At 53.3% G+C, this 15,417-nt stretch overlaps 1 protein-coding gene and 1 long non-coding RNA gene across 2 annotated transcripts in view; both read left to right on the forward strand.

Annotated features, from left to right (window-relative positions):
* The window catches only part of LOC308186999, a 207,176-nt gene that overhangs the window by 35,402 nt on the left and 156,357 nt on the right, over positions 1-15,417 (forward strand). The window lies entirely within an intron of this gene.
* On the forward strand, positions 12,924-14,147 carry LOC308186959 (olfactory receptor 14C36-like). The gene has a single exon (XM_080609108.1). The coding sequence runs from the start codon at positions 13,016-13,018 to the stop codon at positions 13,940-13,942; it is 927 nt and encodes a 308-aa protein (XP_080465234.1). The 5' UTR covers positions 12,924-13,015; the 3' UTR covers positions 13,943-14,147.

The raw sequence follows: 15,417 nt of genomic DNA on the forward strand, positions 1-15,417 counted from the left end.
CATCGGTAGTCTTCCTCACTATGTTCGTTAGTTGAATCCAGTTCTTGTCCATGCTCAAGCCATCTAAATCTTTCTTCTCTTCTTCTTTCATCTTAGGCATGCATACAAAGCTTAGTTGCTTACACATCCAAGGATATACGCATAGCATGAGTTCCTCGCCTAATCTTCTGACACATCCTCTAGGCCTGGGTCAGCTTGCCCTCATTCTGAGATACAAGTCTGGAGGCTCTTATAGATAAAGCTGACTAATTAGTGAGTAAGCTAACATCAGGGATGAAAGTTTCTAAACTTCCTTCTATCTAACAAAACCTAGTAAATGTTTCACCTACCTGCTAATGAAGCTTTTCAAATTTGATGCCATTGTTCTGTCAAGGAAGAGACCATTTTTCCTTTCAGCTCGCTAGGGAGGGGAGGCCAGGAAGCGCCTCCCAAGGCCGCTCCTGCCAGCAGAGACAAGGCCATGGCCGAGGGGAGGGGAGGAGGCTGGAAGGGCGGTGGTGAGGTCCCTGCCGCTGTGTGGCCTGGTTGACCTGCAGGAGATGTGCTGGCCGGCAGGCCTTGTGAGGTCACCCAGCGCGTCACAGAGCACCCCAAGGCAGCAGGGATGGCACTGGAGAGGCGGGTGGCAGAGCGCAGCCAGGGGCTGGCTGTGGGTCCCCTCTGCTGCAGCCGCCTGACGGAGCGTGGCAGGAGGAGGGCAGGCAGGGCTCGTGGCAACCACGCTCACGGTTGCCTTGCCACAGGGTGCTGCAGAGCTCGGGCATGGCCACCACAGCCCCAGCCCCTTGCAAGGCACCGCAGCTGCTGGGACAAAGGCAGATCCTGATATAGAGCCAAAAGAAAAGGAGGTCATTGGTGAATAAGCTGAACAAGACTGGACCCAGTACTGACCCCTGGGGGTCACCAGCAGCTACAGGCCTCCAACTAGACTCCACACCACTGAGCACAACCCTCCGAGCTCTGCCATCCACCCAATTATCAATCCACCTCACTGTCCACTCAGGTAGGCCATGCTTCCTGAGCTTGTCTATGAGGATGTTATGGGAAACAGTGTCAAAAGCCTTTCTGAAATCAAGGAACACCACATTCACTGCTCACCCATAATCTGCCCAGCTAGTCGACTCATCATAGAAGGCTATCAGGTTGGTTAAGCGTGATTTCTCCTTGGGGAATCCATGCTGACTACTCCTGATCAACATATCCTCTACATGCTTGAAGATGACTTCCATGACCAGGTTCCGTTGCGGTACATTTCAGAATGTGCAGTTTCTTGTGAAACTCTTGGATTTGGTGAATAAATGTCATTGCATTTTCCAAGGAGAAGAGAGCCTCTCTTTCCCACCTTGTGATGCTCTGCATCAGGGGCAGAACAGCTCCATACATGACAGCAGGCTTGGACCGGACTGCAGGAAGAGCAACCAGGAGGAAAAGAGCCTGGGCACAACCAGGGATGCCATATGAGCCGGCAGTGCTAAACACGGATATGGTCATGTCCACGCTGGGCTGCACTAGGAGGAGTGTGTCCACCCAGGCAAGGCACTTCTCATCTTCCATGACTGCACACTGGTGTGGCCCTAACTGGAAGAGTCTTTCCCAGTATGAGGCTCCTTTTCTGAAGGAATAGTGAGGAATGGAGAGGGTTCACAGGAGGTGTGCCAAGACAGGGCTAGGGGTCATGCGTGTGGAGGCTGAGAGCCCTGCGCTTCCTAGGCCTGGTGAAGCTCAGGCTCAGGGCACTCTTGTAGGAGCTCCTGAGAGCTGGAAATCTGCTTTCAGAGATGATGGCCCATTTTGGGTAGGGAGAAAGAACGTGAGAAAGGAAAGCCACCACAATCTGCTGTTTTGGAGGTCCAGCATGGTGATGAGCAGAAAGAAATGGCACTCCAAGGGCAGTGCTGTGGTGACTGCCAGGGAGTCTGGATCAGCCCATGGCTTTGTGTTTCAAGTCAAAGACAGTGAGCACAAGCAGTTCCTAGTATGGGTAGGGAGATGCTGCGGTGGGGAAGCAGGTTGGATGTCCCCAGGCTGCAGGGAAAATGGTTCAGGCATGGGGCAGGATAGGACAACCTGTGGGGAGACGTCCAAGGGCACTGACAGGGCTGGAAGGCCCTGACAGAGCAGAGGTCTTTGTCCCCTTGGCTCTGACTGTTGTCTCTGCCACTGGGACCCAGGAGACGACACACTGTGCTCCTGGCACTGAAACCATGTGGCCTCCCTGCAGCCCTGTGCACTGGTGTTGTACTGTTGTCCTTTAGCTGCCATCACACAGCCCAGATCCCACTGCCCCTTGAAGAGCAGAGTGAGGGACAGAAGCTCTCTTCCCAGAGCTGGGTGTCAGGCCTTGGTGTTTGCTTTGATAAAACACATGAAGGTTTTGCTCGGCATCAGGGCCACCTTTACTTTGCCTTTGCCTGCCTGTCGTCACTGCCTCCCATTTCCTTCTCTAACAGGTCCGTGGGGGAGCTGTGGTGGTAATGGCCCCCAGTGGGACCAATTAACACTCCCAGAAACTTCAGCATTTCTTCTGGCCTTCCCTTCTTGTGCGCCCGGCGCTATCTCCTCTCAGGACCAGAGGTCCACGGACTCAGCACCAAATACACCCTGGGGCTCAGTACAATGCAGAGAGCCCTCCTGTGCCCTCCTTCTGCCCAGCAGTTCCTTCAAGGCTTCAGGGCTTGTACATCTAAGTGGGGAGATTTCGGGAGGGTAGCGAATGAGGCAGATTTCAATGAACAGTTGATAACAAGAGAGTTTTCCCTTCAGGTTGGATTCTTTCTTGATGTATTTCAATTCCCTGCCCTCTCCCTTTGCTGTTGACCCAGAGGGTCTCCTAAGGAGGCCTGGTCAGCTTGGAAAAGCGGTCCCTTGAGGCCAGACAGTCTGTGGGCAACCTTGCTCCTCACCTCCCCAGCCCCACCATTTCTCTCAGGAGCCACCTGGGACTTGCAGCACTTCTCCTCCCATCAGACTTCTCCAGTCGGGGCTGCAGCTGCATGTTACAGCTCCTTTGCACCAACTCCCAGACCTTTTCCCCACAGAACTGCCTGCACGCAGGCACAGAAGGATTGCTCCCCATTGAAAACCAACCAAAGTTAAGTGTGATGCAGTTCAGTAAAACACTCTCCTCAGCTGTGTGCCCAGTGCAAGCTGCAGCTAATGACGGTCACCTTCCACAAGGGATGGCCATACAAGAACTGTTTCAGACAGAGTGTTTGAGGTGATGAACATGCGCTCTTTTTTAAATTTTATGTATTTATTTTTATTTTCTTTCCTATGTTGGAATAGTTTGTTCACCCTTCCAGGCAGACCTTGCTAGGTTCAGAGGCCCCTCTGTACTGGGGCTGGGAGCTGTCAAGAGGACCTGTGGGAGACCGGAGGCCCTCAGGAGCTGCAGGTGGAGGCTGGGCAGTGTGTCTCAGATCATCAACACTGGCCATTATTAACTATTAAAACAAAGGAAAACAAAATCACAAAAATTGTAAAAGCGGAAATGTGCATCAATCATAAACTCTCAATGCTTTAGAAGTTTGCCTTTATTTCTGTTTAGTTTTGTTTTCTTTTTTTTTTTTTTAAATTTTATTGGCATTTCAAAACATTTCTAGTATTGTTAGGCCAACACCATTAAATAAGATCATTCTGCATCTTGTACAAAGCCCTGTGACCCGCCCCCCCCTCCCCACCCCCAATCTTATCTGCCCATGCAAGGTCCATGACAATTCACAGTCTTTGCAGGAAAGTAAATAACACCGAGATTTTGACCTCGCTGCACAGATGGAGGAAATCAGGGCCATGAACCTGCATGCAATATTCATTTTTCCAGGTGAAAGGAAAGTGTGGCAAAAGTAGAAACGATGCTCAGCTGTCCTTTAGGGCCAGGACAGAGTATGCATTCCCTTCAGACAGGTGAAGAGACGGAGTTCACCTGCCTGGCTTTAGATGGTCCCCTACAGCACAGGAGGATTCAGGCCCCACAGCATCTCCTCTGTCGCCAGCAGAAATTGGGCCTGAGGTCAAAGGACCACAAGGCATGTTGTCAGGGACCTCAGGAGGCCTGCAGCCCAAGTTGTCACAAGCACAGCCAGAACAGGCTGTTCAAGGCATGATCCTGTTGCATTTTGCAAAACCAGCAAAGATGGAGACTGCACAGCCTCCAGGTGACGCCTGGCTGAGCTCATGGTGAAAAGGCTTTTTGCCTTCTCTCCAGCCTGAAGCTCTCCTCTTTCAGCTTCACAGCTGTTGTCTTTTGTCCTCCCACCCTGAACCCAGCTGAAGATCCTGGCTCTGCATCCTCCACAACCCCCTCAGAGCTACAGCCAGAGGAGGTCCCCCTCGTCCTGCCCTTCTCCAGGCTGGACAAGCCCAGCACCCTCAGCCTCTCCTCACAGGCAGAGTGCTCCAGAGCATCTTGGGGGCCCTGTGCCAAACCCGCTGCAGCTTGCTGACATCCCTCCTGTCCTGGGGACCCAAAATCTGGATGCCGTCTTCTGGATCGTCCCTTCCCTGTATCCTCTGGCCATTCCCGGCTCACACAGCCCAGGATGCTGCTGGCTGTCCTTGCTTGGTACAATTCCGTTGTTATTATTCTCCCTTCCTTTTCTGTCCTCTTCAACAGTTTTTACCTCAACCGACAATTTCTTTCCATTTTCTGGTTCTCTCCCATATCCCTGAGCTCAGAGGAGAGGGAGCTTTTTGGCAAAGACTAAGGCAAGAAGAACGCACTGAGTCCCTCAGCCCCATCTGTGCCCGCTGCTATGAAATGACCTCTGGCACTGAGGAGACGTGGGGGGGTGCCTCCCATGACTGGCGTGTTGGAATGGAAGGTACACGGACTCTTTAGGAAGGACAGGCTAAGGACACGAGGAGGGGGCATCGCCCTCCCTGTCAATGAGCAGCTGGAGTGTCTGGAGCTCTGCCTGGGGACAGATGTGCCTTAGGGAGGTTCTTGGGTGCCCCCGTAATGCTTTTATACCCCAGGGAGGTTCCTAGTGCTCCAGAGAAAGCCTTGGATGCTCTGTGGAGATGCGTTCGGTTCCCAGAGACATATCTGTGTACCCCAGGGAGGTTTTAGTGAACCATGGGGAGGGGCTGGAGGTCCCCATGGGGGATCTCGGCTATCCCTTGAGGTGCTTGTGTACCCTGGGGAGACGGTTCTGAGTTCCGTGTCAAGACTTGGGTGTCCAGGGCAATCTTTGTTTGTACCAGGAGGCGCTTGTGTGTCCTGGGGAGATGTTACAATGCTCAAAGAAGATGCCTGGGTGCCCCGGGGGCATGTCTCGGTGCTCCAAGGACACGCCTGGGTGCCACAGTGAGTGCGTTATTGCTCCAGATAGATGCTTGGGTGTTCTCAGAATGTACTTGGATGCCTCTGGGAGATGCTTGTGCGATCTGGGAATTTCTTGGGTTCATAAGGGATTGCTTGCACACCCCAGGGACAGGCTTTGTCATCAATGGGAGGAACCTGGGTGTCCCACAAAAGTGCATGGATGCTTTGTGGAGATGCTTGGGTGCTCCAGAGAGATTCTCATGCGCTCAAGGAAGGTTGTCTGGGTCAAGCAAGGAGATGCTAGTGTGCCCTGGAAAAATGCTTGGGGATTCCAAGGGGATCCTTGGGTCCTCCAGGAAAGTGCTTGTGTTCCCCAGGGAGATGTTTGTCAGGTTTCTCCAAGGAGGTACTTCACTGCTGTGTGGAGATGCTTGGGTCCTGCAAGGATTTTCTTGGGTGCTCCATGGAGATGCTTGGGTGCCCACGGTTGATGCTACTCTTCCACAGAGAGGTGCTTGGGTCTTCCAAGAAGGTATTAGATAGAAGTATGGAGATGCTTGGGTGCTTGAAGGATATTCTTCTTATTTAGGGTAGATTCTTGAATGCTCTAGGTAGGTGCCTGATATCTCCAAGGAGGTGCTTATGTGCCCTGTCACGATGCGTGGGTGCCCACGGGGACATATTATGACCCTTCTAGGTGCTTGTGCACCACATGGAAGCTCTTGGGTGCCAAGGGAGGTGCTTCCCATTTCCAGTGAGATATTTGTGTGCCCCAGGTGGTGTTTTGGAGCCCTGGGGAGATGCTTGGGTTCTCCACTCAGATGTGGGAGTGCAGTGGGGAGACTCTTGGGTACTGCCATGAGGTGCTTGAGTGTTCCAGGGAGGTGCTTGTGTGCTGCAGGGAGATGCTTGGGTGACCTGGGCAGAATTTGGATGCTCCAGAGAGGTGTTTGTGTGCCTCAGGGATATGTTTATGTGCTCTGGGGAGAAGCTTGTTTGACCTGGGAGTATTCTTGGGCTCTCTAGGAAGCTGTTCAGTTCCTCTGAGAAGACACTCGGAAGCCCCAGGAGGTGGTTGGGTACTGCAGAGAGCAGTTTGTGTGGTGCAGGGAGGTGCTGGAGTGCTCCACTTGTGCTGCTGAGTCCCTTAGAGAGCTGCTTGGTTGCCCCTGTGAGATTCTAGGGTGACTCTGGATGAAATTCTGACTCACAAGCAGGTGATTCCGGTCCCCAGCAAGGTGCTTGGTTGTCCCAGGAGGTGCTTGTGTACCATGAGAAAAAGCTTACAGACCCTGAGGAACTCCTTGGGTGCTCCAGGAAGGTGCTTGGATTCTCCAGGGAGATGCTTGTGTACCCAGGGATATGTTTGGCTTACCCAGGGCGACGTGTGGTTTCTCCAGAGAGGTGTTTCATCGCTGGAGGGAGATTCTTGGCTGCTTGAAAGATATTCTTGGGTGACCTTTGAAGATCCTTGGGCACCTACAGGTGTTGATCTGGTTGCCTAGGGAGGTGTTTGGTATACGAAGGAGATGCTCTCAAGCATATCCTTAGGGCACCTAAACACCTCACTGGAACACCAAAGCCTCTCTTTGTATTATCCAAAAATCTCCCCAGGGAAGCCAAGCACCTCCCTGGAACACTCAAGCACCTCATGGCAGTACCCAGGAATCTCAAACCCACACTCCTACATCTGAGTGGAGAACCCAAGCATCTCCCCAGGGCTCCATACCACCACCTGGGGCACACAGACATCTCACTGGAAATGGGAAGCACCTCCCTTGGCACCCAACAGCTTCCATGGGGTGCACAAGACGCTCCTTAGGTCATTCAAGTATGTCCCCGTGGGTACCCGGGCATCTGTAAGCTTTTTCTCATGGTACACAAGCACCTCCTGGGACAACCAAGCACCTTGCTGGGGACCGGAATCACCTGCTTGTGAGTCAGAATTTCATCCAGAGTCACCCTAGAATCTCACAGGGGCAACCAAGCAGCTCTCTAAGGGACTCAGCAGCACAAGTGGAGCACTCCAGCACCTCCCTGCACCACACAAACTGCTCTCTGCAGTACCCAACCACCTCCTGGGGCTTCCGAGTGTCTTCTCAGAGGAACTGAACAGCTTCCTAGAGAGCCCAAGAATACTCCCAGGTAAAACAAGTTTCTCCCCAGAGCACATAAACATATCCCTGAGGCACACAAACACCTCTCTGGAGCATCCAAATTCTCCCCAGGTCACCCAAGCATCTCCCTGCAGCACACAAGCACCTCCCTGGAACACTCAAGCACCTCATGGCAGTACCCAAGAGTCTCCCCACCGCACTCCCACATCTGAGTGGAGAACCCAAGCATCTCCCCAGGGCTCCATACCACCACCTGGGGCACACAAACATTTCACTGGAGATGGGAAGCACCTCCCTTGGCACCCAAGAGCTTCCATGTGGTGCACAAGCACCTAGAAGGGTCATAATATGTCCCCGTGGGCACCCACGCATCGTGACAGGGCACATAAGCACCTCCTTGGAGATATCAGGCACCTACCTAGAGCATTCAAGAATCTACCCTAAATAAGAAGAATATCCTTCAAGCACCCAAGCATCTCCATACTTCTATCTAATACCTTCTTGGAAGACCCAAGCACCTCTCTGTGGAAGAGTAGCATCAACCGTGGGCACCCAAGCATCTCCATGGGGCACCCAAGAAAATCCTTGCAGGACCCAAGCATCTCCACACAGCAATGAAGTACCTCCTTGGAGAAACCTGACAAACATCTCCCTGGGGCACAAACACCAACGTGCAGGAGCCAAGCATCTCCCCACAGCCCTCCAGCATCTCCCTGGAGCCAAGCACCACACAGAAAGCACCCAACCGTCTCCCTGGAGCACCCAAAATCCTCCCTGGAGAAACAGAGCTTTGCCCTGGATCAAACAAGCCTCTCCCTTGGGCACACAAGCACATCTCCTAGGGTACACAAGCATCCCCAGATAGCACTCAAGCATTTGTCTGCAGCCACCAAGAAACTTTCAGGATCACCAGTCCATCCTCCTGGGACATCCAGGAAACTCCCTGCATCACCCAGGTGTCTTCTTGGAGAAACCAAGCATCTCCCTGCGCACCCAGGGAGCATCTGGATAGAGCAGCTAAGAAGCCTGGGGAGCAGCCAGAATATTCTTGGGATAGCGAAGAATCTCCATGGAGCAAGAAAGCATCTCCTGAGGCACCCAGGCATCTCAGGGGAGCACACAAGCATCTCCTCTGCACTCACCAGCACATCCTTCAAGTTTCCTGGGCCATTCAGGCTCACACTGCGCTTCAGCCCCTGCTCCATCACGCATTCACCTCCCTGTCCTGCCCTGCTCCGCCCTCAGAGCTGCTGCCAGGGGCTTCCATCCCCACTGGGGCCTGCCCGCACCCCTGGCCCTTTATCCTAGCTGGGCTGCCGTGTCACGGCCCCACTGGGACACCTGGGTGACACAGCCACCACTGACCCCCTGCCCACTGTGACACCTGGGTGACACAGCCACCACTGCCTCCTGCCCACTGGGACACCTCGATCACACAGCCACCGCTGCCCTCCTGCTCACCAAGGTTTCTCCTTTCAATACCCAACCACCTCTGTGGGACACCAAAGAATCTACAGGGCTACTCCCTCATCCCCTGGCGACACCCAAAAACATCCTGGGAGCACCCAACTCTCTCCACAGCACACACTACCATACTCCCAGGGAAGCCAAGTACCTCCAAGAATGCCCCACGACATCCAAGTACCATTCTGGAGAACCCAAGCAACTTCCTGGGGCACTCAGGCATCTCCCCAGAGAAAGCAAGCAGCTTTACGGAGCACACAGCACTTGCTGGAGCTCTCCGGTATCTGTCCAGGGCACCCCAGCACCTCCAGAGAAAAGAAGGCACCAACCGGGAGCACCCAAGCAGCTCCCTGCAGCACCTGACTGTCTCCCTGGACACACAAGGATCTCTCTGGAGCACTCAATCTTTAAGAGTTTTCTGCATCTTAATGGTTCAAAAAGCACCTCTCTGAAGCATGCCAAGACCTCTCTGGAGTACCCTATCTTCTCCCTGGGGCACCACGTAGATCCTCAGGACACCCAAGCATCACCCTGTGTCACCCATCACATCCTTGGTACAAACAAGCACCTTCCTTGACACCAAAACATAGCCCTGGAGCACCCGTGCCTCTTCCTGGAACACCCAAAGATCTCCCCAAGACATCCAAGCATCTTCCCAGGACACCCAAAATCCTTCCTGTCACCGCTGGGGCTGAACGTCTGCAACACCGTTTGTGCAGCAGACACTTGGTTCCCGTTGTGCTGTGGGACTGCTCAAAGCCAGCCCCTGCTCGAGCAGCTGCTGAGCTCCAGCCCCTGCTCAGGCTGCAGCGGGACTCTGGCCCTGCTCAGCCTCGCACACCGCTTCAGCCCCTGCTCCATCGCGCACTCACCTCCCTGTCCTGCCCTGCTCCACCCTCTGCTGCCTGCTGCCAGGGGCTTCCATCCCGACTGGGGCCTGCCTGCATCCCTGGCCCTTTATCCCAGCTGGGCTGCCGTGTCACAGCCCCACTGTGACAGCTGGGTGACACAGCCACTGCTGCCCCCTGCCCATTGTGACACCTGGGTGACACAGCCACCGCTGCCCCCCTGCCCACTGGGACACCATTCTTTGGACTCACAGCTTTGTCAGTGACACAAAATGTGTCAGATTCACCTCCAAGAAAAATATTTCCGGCATCTTCCATAAACTTCACAGGTTATGAATACCAAATAATTCTTGAAGTTTTAATTAAAAGTGTTGTTTTTCTTATTTCTTTCTTTGCTTCCTGTCCACGTTTAGCAAGTTTTCCTTTTTTGTTAAAGGTCCACACATATGTCTTTCTCCTTCTCTAGTTTGGAAAGTTCTCATAGAAAGAGATCTTCCATTTCCAGCTGCTTGCTCTACTCTTCTGTTAAGAGGAATCCTCCTGGTTTGTGTCTTGTCCTTGTGTCTGGGTTTGCTTGGCCAGCTTTGTGTCTCAGCACTTCTGCTGAGCCTTCACCAGCTCCGTTGCCCTTCTTTAGCACAAGGCAAAGCAGAGGACTTGAGGTGAGCAGCCTTGGGCCTGCTGAGGGACCGGCTTGGAGGATTCCTTTGGGATATGGCCCTGCAGGGAGGAGGGGTGCAGGGAGATGGTTGATGTTTGAGCATCGACTGATAGAATGGACTGGCTTGGAAGGGACTTTCAAGGTCATCTAATTCCACCCCTCCTCCCATGTACAGGGACACCTTCAACCAGACCAGTCAGAAATTCCACTGAACAAGGGCCTCCCTTAGTGCCTGTAGAGTCCTGACACTCCTCACGCTGTTATCGTGTGAGAGTCACCACCATCAGGGTGAGCCATCGGCACCCAACCATGAACAGGAGACAAAAGGGAGCTTCAGGGCAGGGGGACCTTGGGAATGTCCAGCCTTCAGCCAGCAGAAACCCCCTGCAGGTGGCAAGGAGACGTGGCCAGTGCTGCAGGTGGGGCAGAATACCTGCATCCATCAGGGCAGGGCTGGACGTGAGCAGCTGACGGGGGACCCTGAGGAGAAGGCGTGGGTGCTACGAGGACACCACAGGAGCCAGTGGGACATGCTGACAGGGAGCAAGGCCAGCTCCTTACGGGGCTGCACTAGGGGCAGCGGGGGCCACCCAGACCACTTGGGTTATCGTCCCTCTCGACTCAGTGCTGCTGTGGCTACCTCTGGAGCAGGGTGGCCCAGGCTGAGGGACCTGGGCTTCTTTGGCCCTGTGTCGTGCAGGCTCTGGGCAGTAGAGAAGTAGGCTGAGACTGCTCGAGGGGTGGTTGCAGTGATGGTGGAGTTTTTCCTCTTTGTATGAAAGAACATGGGAAAGAAAGGACATCAAAAAAATTCAGATTCAGGGTGGTGAGATGGGGGTATGAGGTGAAATGCTTCTTGAAGAGCAGAGCTGTGGTGCAAGACGTCATGCAGAGGGTGTCAGGATCAGTGCCCTGGCTTTGTGTTTCATGGATTACTGAGGGCAGATGGAGAGACATCAGTCAAGGCAGGGAGGTGCTCAGGTGAGAGCAAGGTGGGGAAGCAAGGTGGGTATCTAAGTCCTGCAGGGAAACAGGTGCAGACAGGCAACAGCACAGCACAGCCTGTGATGGTTATTGTTAAGGATCCTTTGGAAGATGAAAGCCCCTGACAGAGCCAACAGCTTTGTCTGCTGGGCTCTGGCTCTTGTCTCTGTCAGTGAGGCCTATGAGGAGACACCTCATCCTTACAGCATTAGGGTCTCAATGCCTCCTCCTCCCCCTCCAGGAGCCTAGGAGATGTCCTCCTGTAGCCTTGTACTTGGCACTGCCCTTACCCACTGCGCACTGACCCAGAAAGAGTCTTAAACCGCGCTGGAGGGACAGGATCTCCCTTCCCAGAGGCTGGGGTCAGGGCCCGACTGTTGGACTTCATGGGACACATCAAGGTTTCCTCAGCACCAGGGCCACCTTTCCTGGGCCTTGGTCTCCCCGTCATCACTGCCTGCACTTTTCTGCTCTAACAAGTCCATGGGGAGGCTTTGTCAGTAATGTCCCTCAGTGGCACCGTTAACACTGGGAGAGGCTTTGCAGTTTGCATCAGACTTGGACTACTTGAGAAGCTGCTTCAGCCACCCACGAGCAGCTCCTGTGCCAGGCGCAGCAGGGCTGGGGGCACTGCGTGCAGCTGGCATGGGGAGAGGAGAGGAGGGGGAGAGAGGTTCAGGGCAGCCTGGCATAGAAAGGCAGGGGAGAGCTGGCAGAGGGAGAAATCCTCACAGCCACCTCCCCACGGTAAGTGTCTGGGTGCAGGGCAATGCCGCTGCGCACCCTGCCAGGCTCTCCTGGAGCTGGCACAGCCCTCAGGCGATGGCAGCTGTCAGGAGGACGCTCGGTGTTGGAGTTGAAGGGCACGCAGGGCTTGTGTGCTGCAGGGTGAGCGTGCAGGGCCCGAGGGCTCTGTTCTCTTGGGGCCGGCTGCAGGCTGTGCAGCCGGGGGTGCAGGCAGGGGTGCCCAGGGCTGTGGTGCAGAGCAGGGTCCCTGCTGTGCCCCAGGGGCTGTGTGGCGGGGCAGGGCCTCTGCCGCCTGCCAGGCTCAGCACTCAGCCTGACCGGGGAGCTGCCCAGGGGCTGCGGGGAGAAGCTGCGGCTGGAAGGAGCCCCCCCGGATAGCACAGCACGGCACGGCAGGGCAGGGTCCTGCTGCTGCCCAGAGCCTGCTGCCTGGGGCAGGCTGCTCACAGCCCCACACCTCCCCAGGGCACTGCACAGCAGAACTGCCCACCAAGAGCGACCCGAAGGCAGTGCACTTTTTAGAATCTGCTTCGTTTTCCTGCCCATGTGCTGAGGCAGAAGGATGGTAATGGAGTAGGAACATCTGTACTAGAGACTAAGGCTCCTTGAGCATTGCTGCTGCTCTGAGGCACCTCACACACCTCAGCATACAGACGGTACTGATATCACCTTTGTTGTTTCTTAGGGAATTATTTGACCTTCCCCTCATGTCCTGCAGCAGGGACATGTCCCTGGCCTGTGGACTTCTCAAATCACTCCGGGTTCCCTTTTAGCTGCTGCTGTAGACCAGGACTGACTGCTGCACAGTGAGGCAGTGTTTTGGTCTGTGTGGTGTTTGTTGAGTCATTCAATGGATTGCAGTCAAAGAAGTCCTTAAATTTTGCACAGTCTTTGCTTCTTTTGGACAGGCTCCCTTGCTCCGAGGCAAGAAATGTGTAACAGCAGCTCCATCACCGAGTTCCTCCTGCTGGCATTTGCAGACACGCGCGAGCTGCAGCTCCTGCACTTCGTGCTCTTCCTGGGCATCTACCTGGCTGCACTCCTGGGCAACGGGGTCATCATCACTGCCATAGCTTGCGACCACCGCCTCCACACCCCCATGTACTTCTTCCTCCTCAACCTTGCCCTCAACGACCTGGGCTGCATCTCCACCACTCTTCCCAAAGCCATGGCCAATTTCCTCTGGAACACCAGGGCCATTTCCTATGTGGGATGTGTTGCACAGCTCTTTCTGATAATCTTTTTCAATTTAGCAGAACTTTCTCTTCTCACTGTCATGTCTTATGACCGCTACATCGCCATCTGCCAGCCCCTGCACTATGAGACCCTCCTGGGCACCAGAGCCTGTGCCACCATGGCAGCAGCTGCCTGGGGCAGTGGCTTTCTCCACGCTGTGCTGCACATTGCCAATACATTTTCACTGCCTCTCTGCTGTGGCAATTCCCTCAACCAGTTCTTCTGTGAAATCCCCCAGATCCTCAAGCTCTCCTGCACAGACTCCTACCTAAGGGAAGTTCAAGTTCTTGTGGTTACTGCTTCTGTGTTTGGGGGGTGCTTTGTCTTCGTTTTACTGTCCTATGTGCAGATCTTCAGGGCTGTGCTGAGGATTCCCTCGCAGCAGGGACGGCACAAAGCCTTTTCCACGTGCCTCCCTCACCTGGCTGTGGTCTCCCTCTTTATGAGCACAGTCATTTTTGCCCACCTGAAGCCCCCCTCCATTTCCTCCCCTTCCCTGGATCTTGTTCTGGCACTTCTGTACTTGGTGGTGCCTCCAGTAGTGAACCCCTTCATCTACAGCATGAGGAACCAGGAGATCAAGGTTGCCATGTGGAAAGTGATGTCTGGGTGTTTTTCTTGAGCAATAGATTGCCCGCCTCCTTTTGTAAATCACTCCTAATATTACTCATGATAGACGAAGTCAATGGGTCTTATGCTCTTGTGTTGTTGCTGGTTTTTTCCAATTTTATTTTCTCAAATGTTGTCCACAAAGAAATATAATTCTTCATTTTGGTTATGTATTTAAACCAATTCAAGTGCCTCTTTGTCTTATGTCCTTCCTCTGAGGCCTTTTCTGTGGCTGCAGGTACAGCGCCTGTGTGCAGAGGTGGAGGAGAAATTCGTGGCCCAGCAGTCCAGCCTGGCAGCACCAGCTCTGGGTCCATGCAGAGCTGCTCTCCTGCCACTGCCACCCTTTCCTGCTGAGCCCTGCTGGCGGTGTAAGGCCTGGCTGCTCTTGTAGCTTGGTGCCAGTGCTGCTGTGTGGCCGTGCTGGGACCGCAGGCAGGGACAGGCAGTGGGCACTTGAGTGACACAGCTGGCCTCCAGAACAGCATTTCCCTCCTAGAAGGGCCGTGCCTGAACGCTCACGTCATCTCTCGGAGTTGCCGTCCCATCAGAATTTGCTCAAAGATGTGAGAAACTAAGTTGTGTTTTTGCAGTAGAGAACTAATTTTCTGTATTCCAATGTAGTTGTGTGGTCATAATAAGGAGAAATGTTATGTAATTAATTGGCAGTAGGGGGCCTCACTGTTCCAAAATAAGGTGGAAGCTTGAGAAAAACAGGATGAGCAGTGTGGGAACAGTAAAACAAAGATCACAGGTTTTCAAAACATAAGAGAAGGAAAAAAAAAAAAGAAGAAGAAAAAAAAAGGCAAAAGGGAGAAATTAAAGGGTTGGAAAAAAGAAAAATTTTACATATGTGGTGTAGAGGAGTGTCAAGTAGCTTGTGAACCTACAGTCCTCACTGTAGTACTAACAGTACTAAAACTAAGTGTGTATCCTCTTAGGGACGTTCCAGTGGGACTAGGACAAATACCTTATGTGAACTCCACCCTTACCAACAGAGAGATTAGGAGATTTAAGACTTTTTTTTTTTGTGTGTGTTTTTTTTAAGAAACAAAGTCTTTAACTGAGGACCCTATAGGACTAGCAGAACAGTCAAATCTGTTTCAAAAGCCTGAACTTGTATTCCTGGGCGGGAAACATCAATCTTGAGTATGTTATTCACTGGAGAAGAATGTTTAGGGGGGGAATGATTCAGCAGGCAGCTGTGCAAGAATGGCTAAGAACTAACACCCCCCCCGGACCAAGAGTAATTCCGATAGAGCAGAAATATCCATTTAGCTAACTACAATAATAACAACCCACAACACAGAAATCCTATGAGAGACTCAGGGTCAGAATTAAAAAGTACTCAGGGATGAATCCTGAGGACCCAGTAGCCCAAGGGCTCTTTAAAGTCCATTTTGTGATTAAAGCCTGGCCAGATATGCAGAAAAAGCTCCAGAAGTAGGGAGGATGGAGTGAACAGTGTATGTAGTATGAAGGTGTACG

This window comes from Anser brachyrhynchus, assembly GCF_964034855.1.
Source record: "Anser brachyrhynchus genome assembly, contig: SCAFFOLD_56, whole genome shotgun sequence".
Taxonomy (NCBI): domain Eukaryota; kingdom Metazoa; phylum Chordata; class Aves; order Anseriformes; family Anatidae; genus Anser; species Anser brachyrhynchus.

Excerpts from the sequence above, each read along its gene's own strand:
- LOC308186959 (XM_080609108.1), top strand. The coding sequence starts at position 13,016 with ATGTGTAACAGCAGCTCCATCACCGAGTTCCTCCTGCTGGCATTTGCA.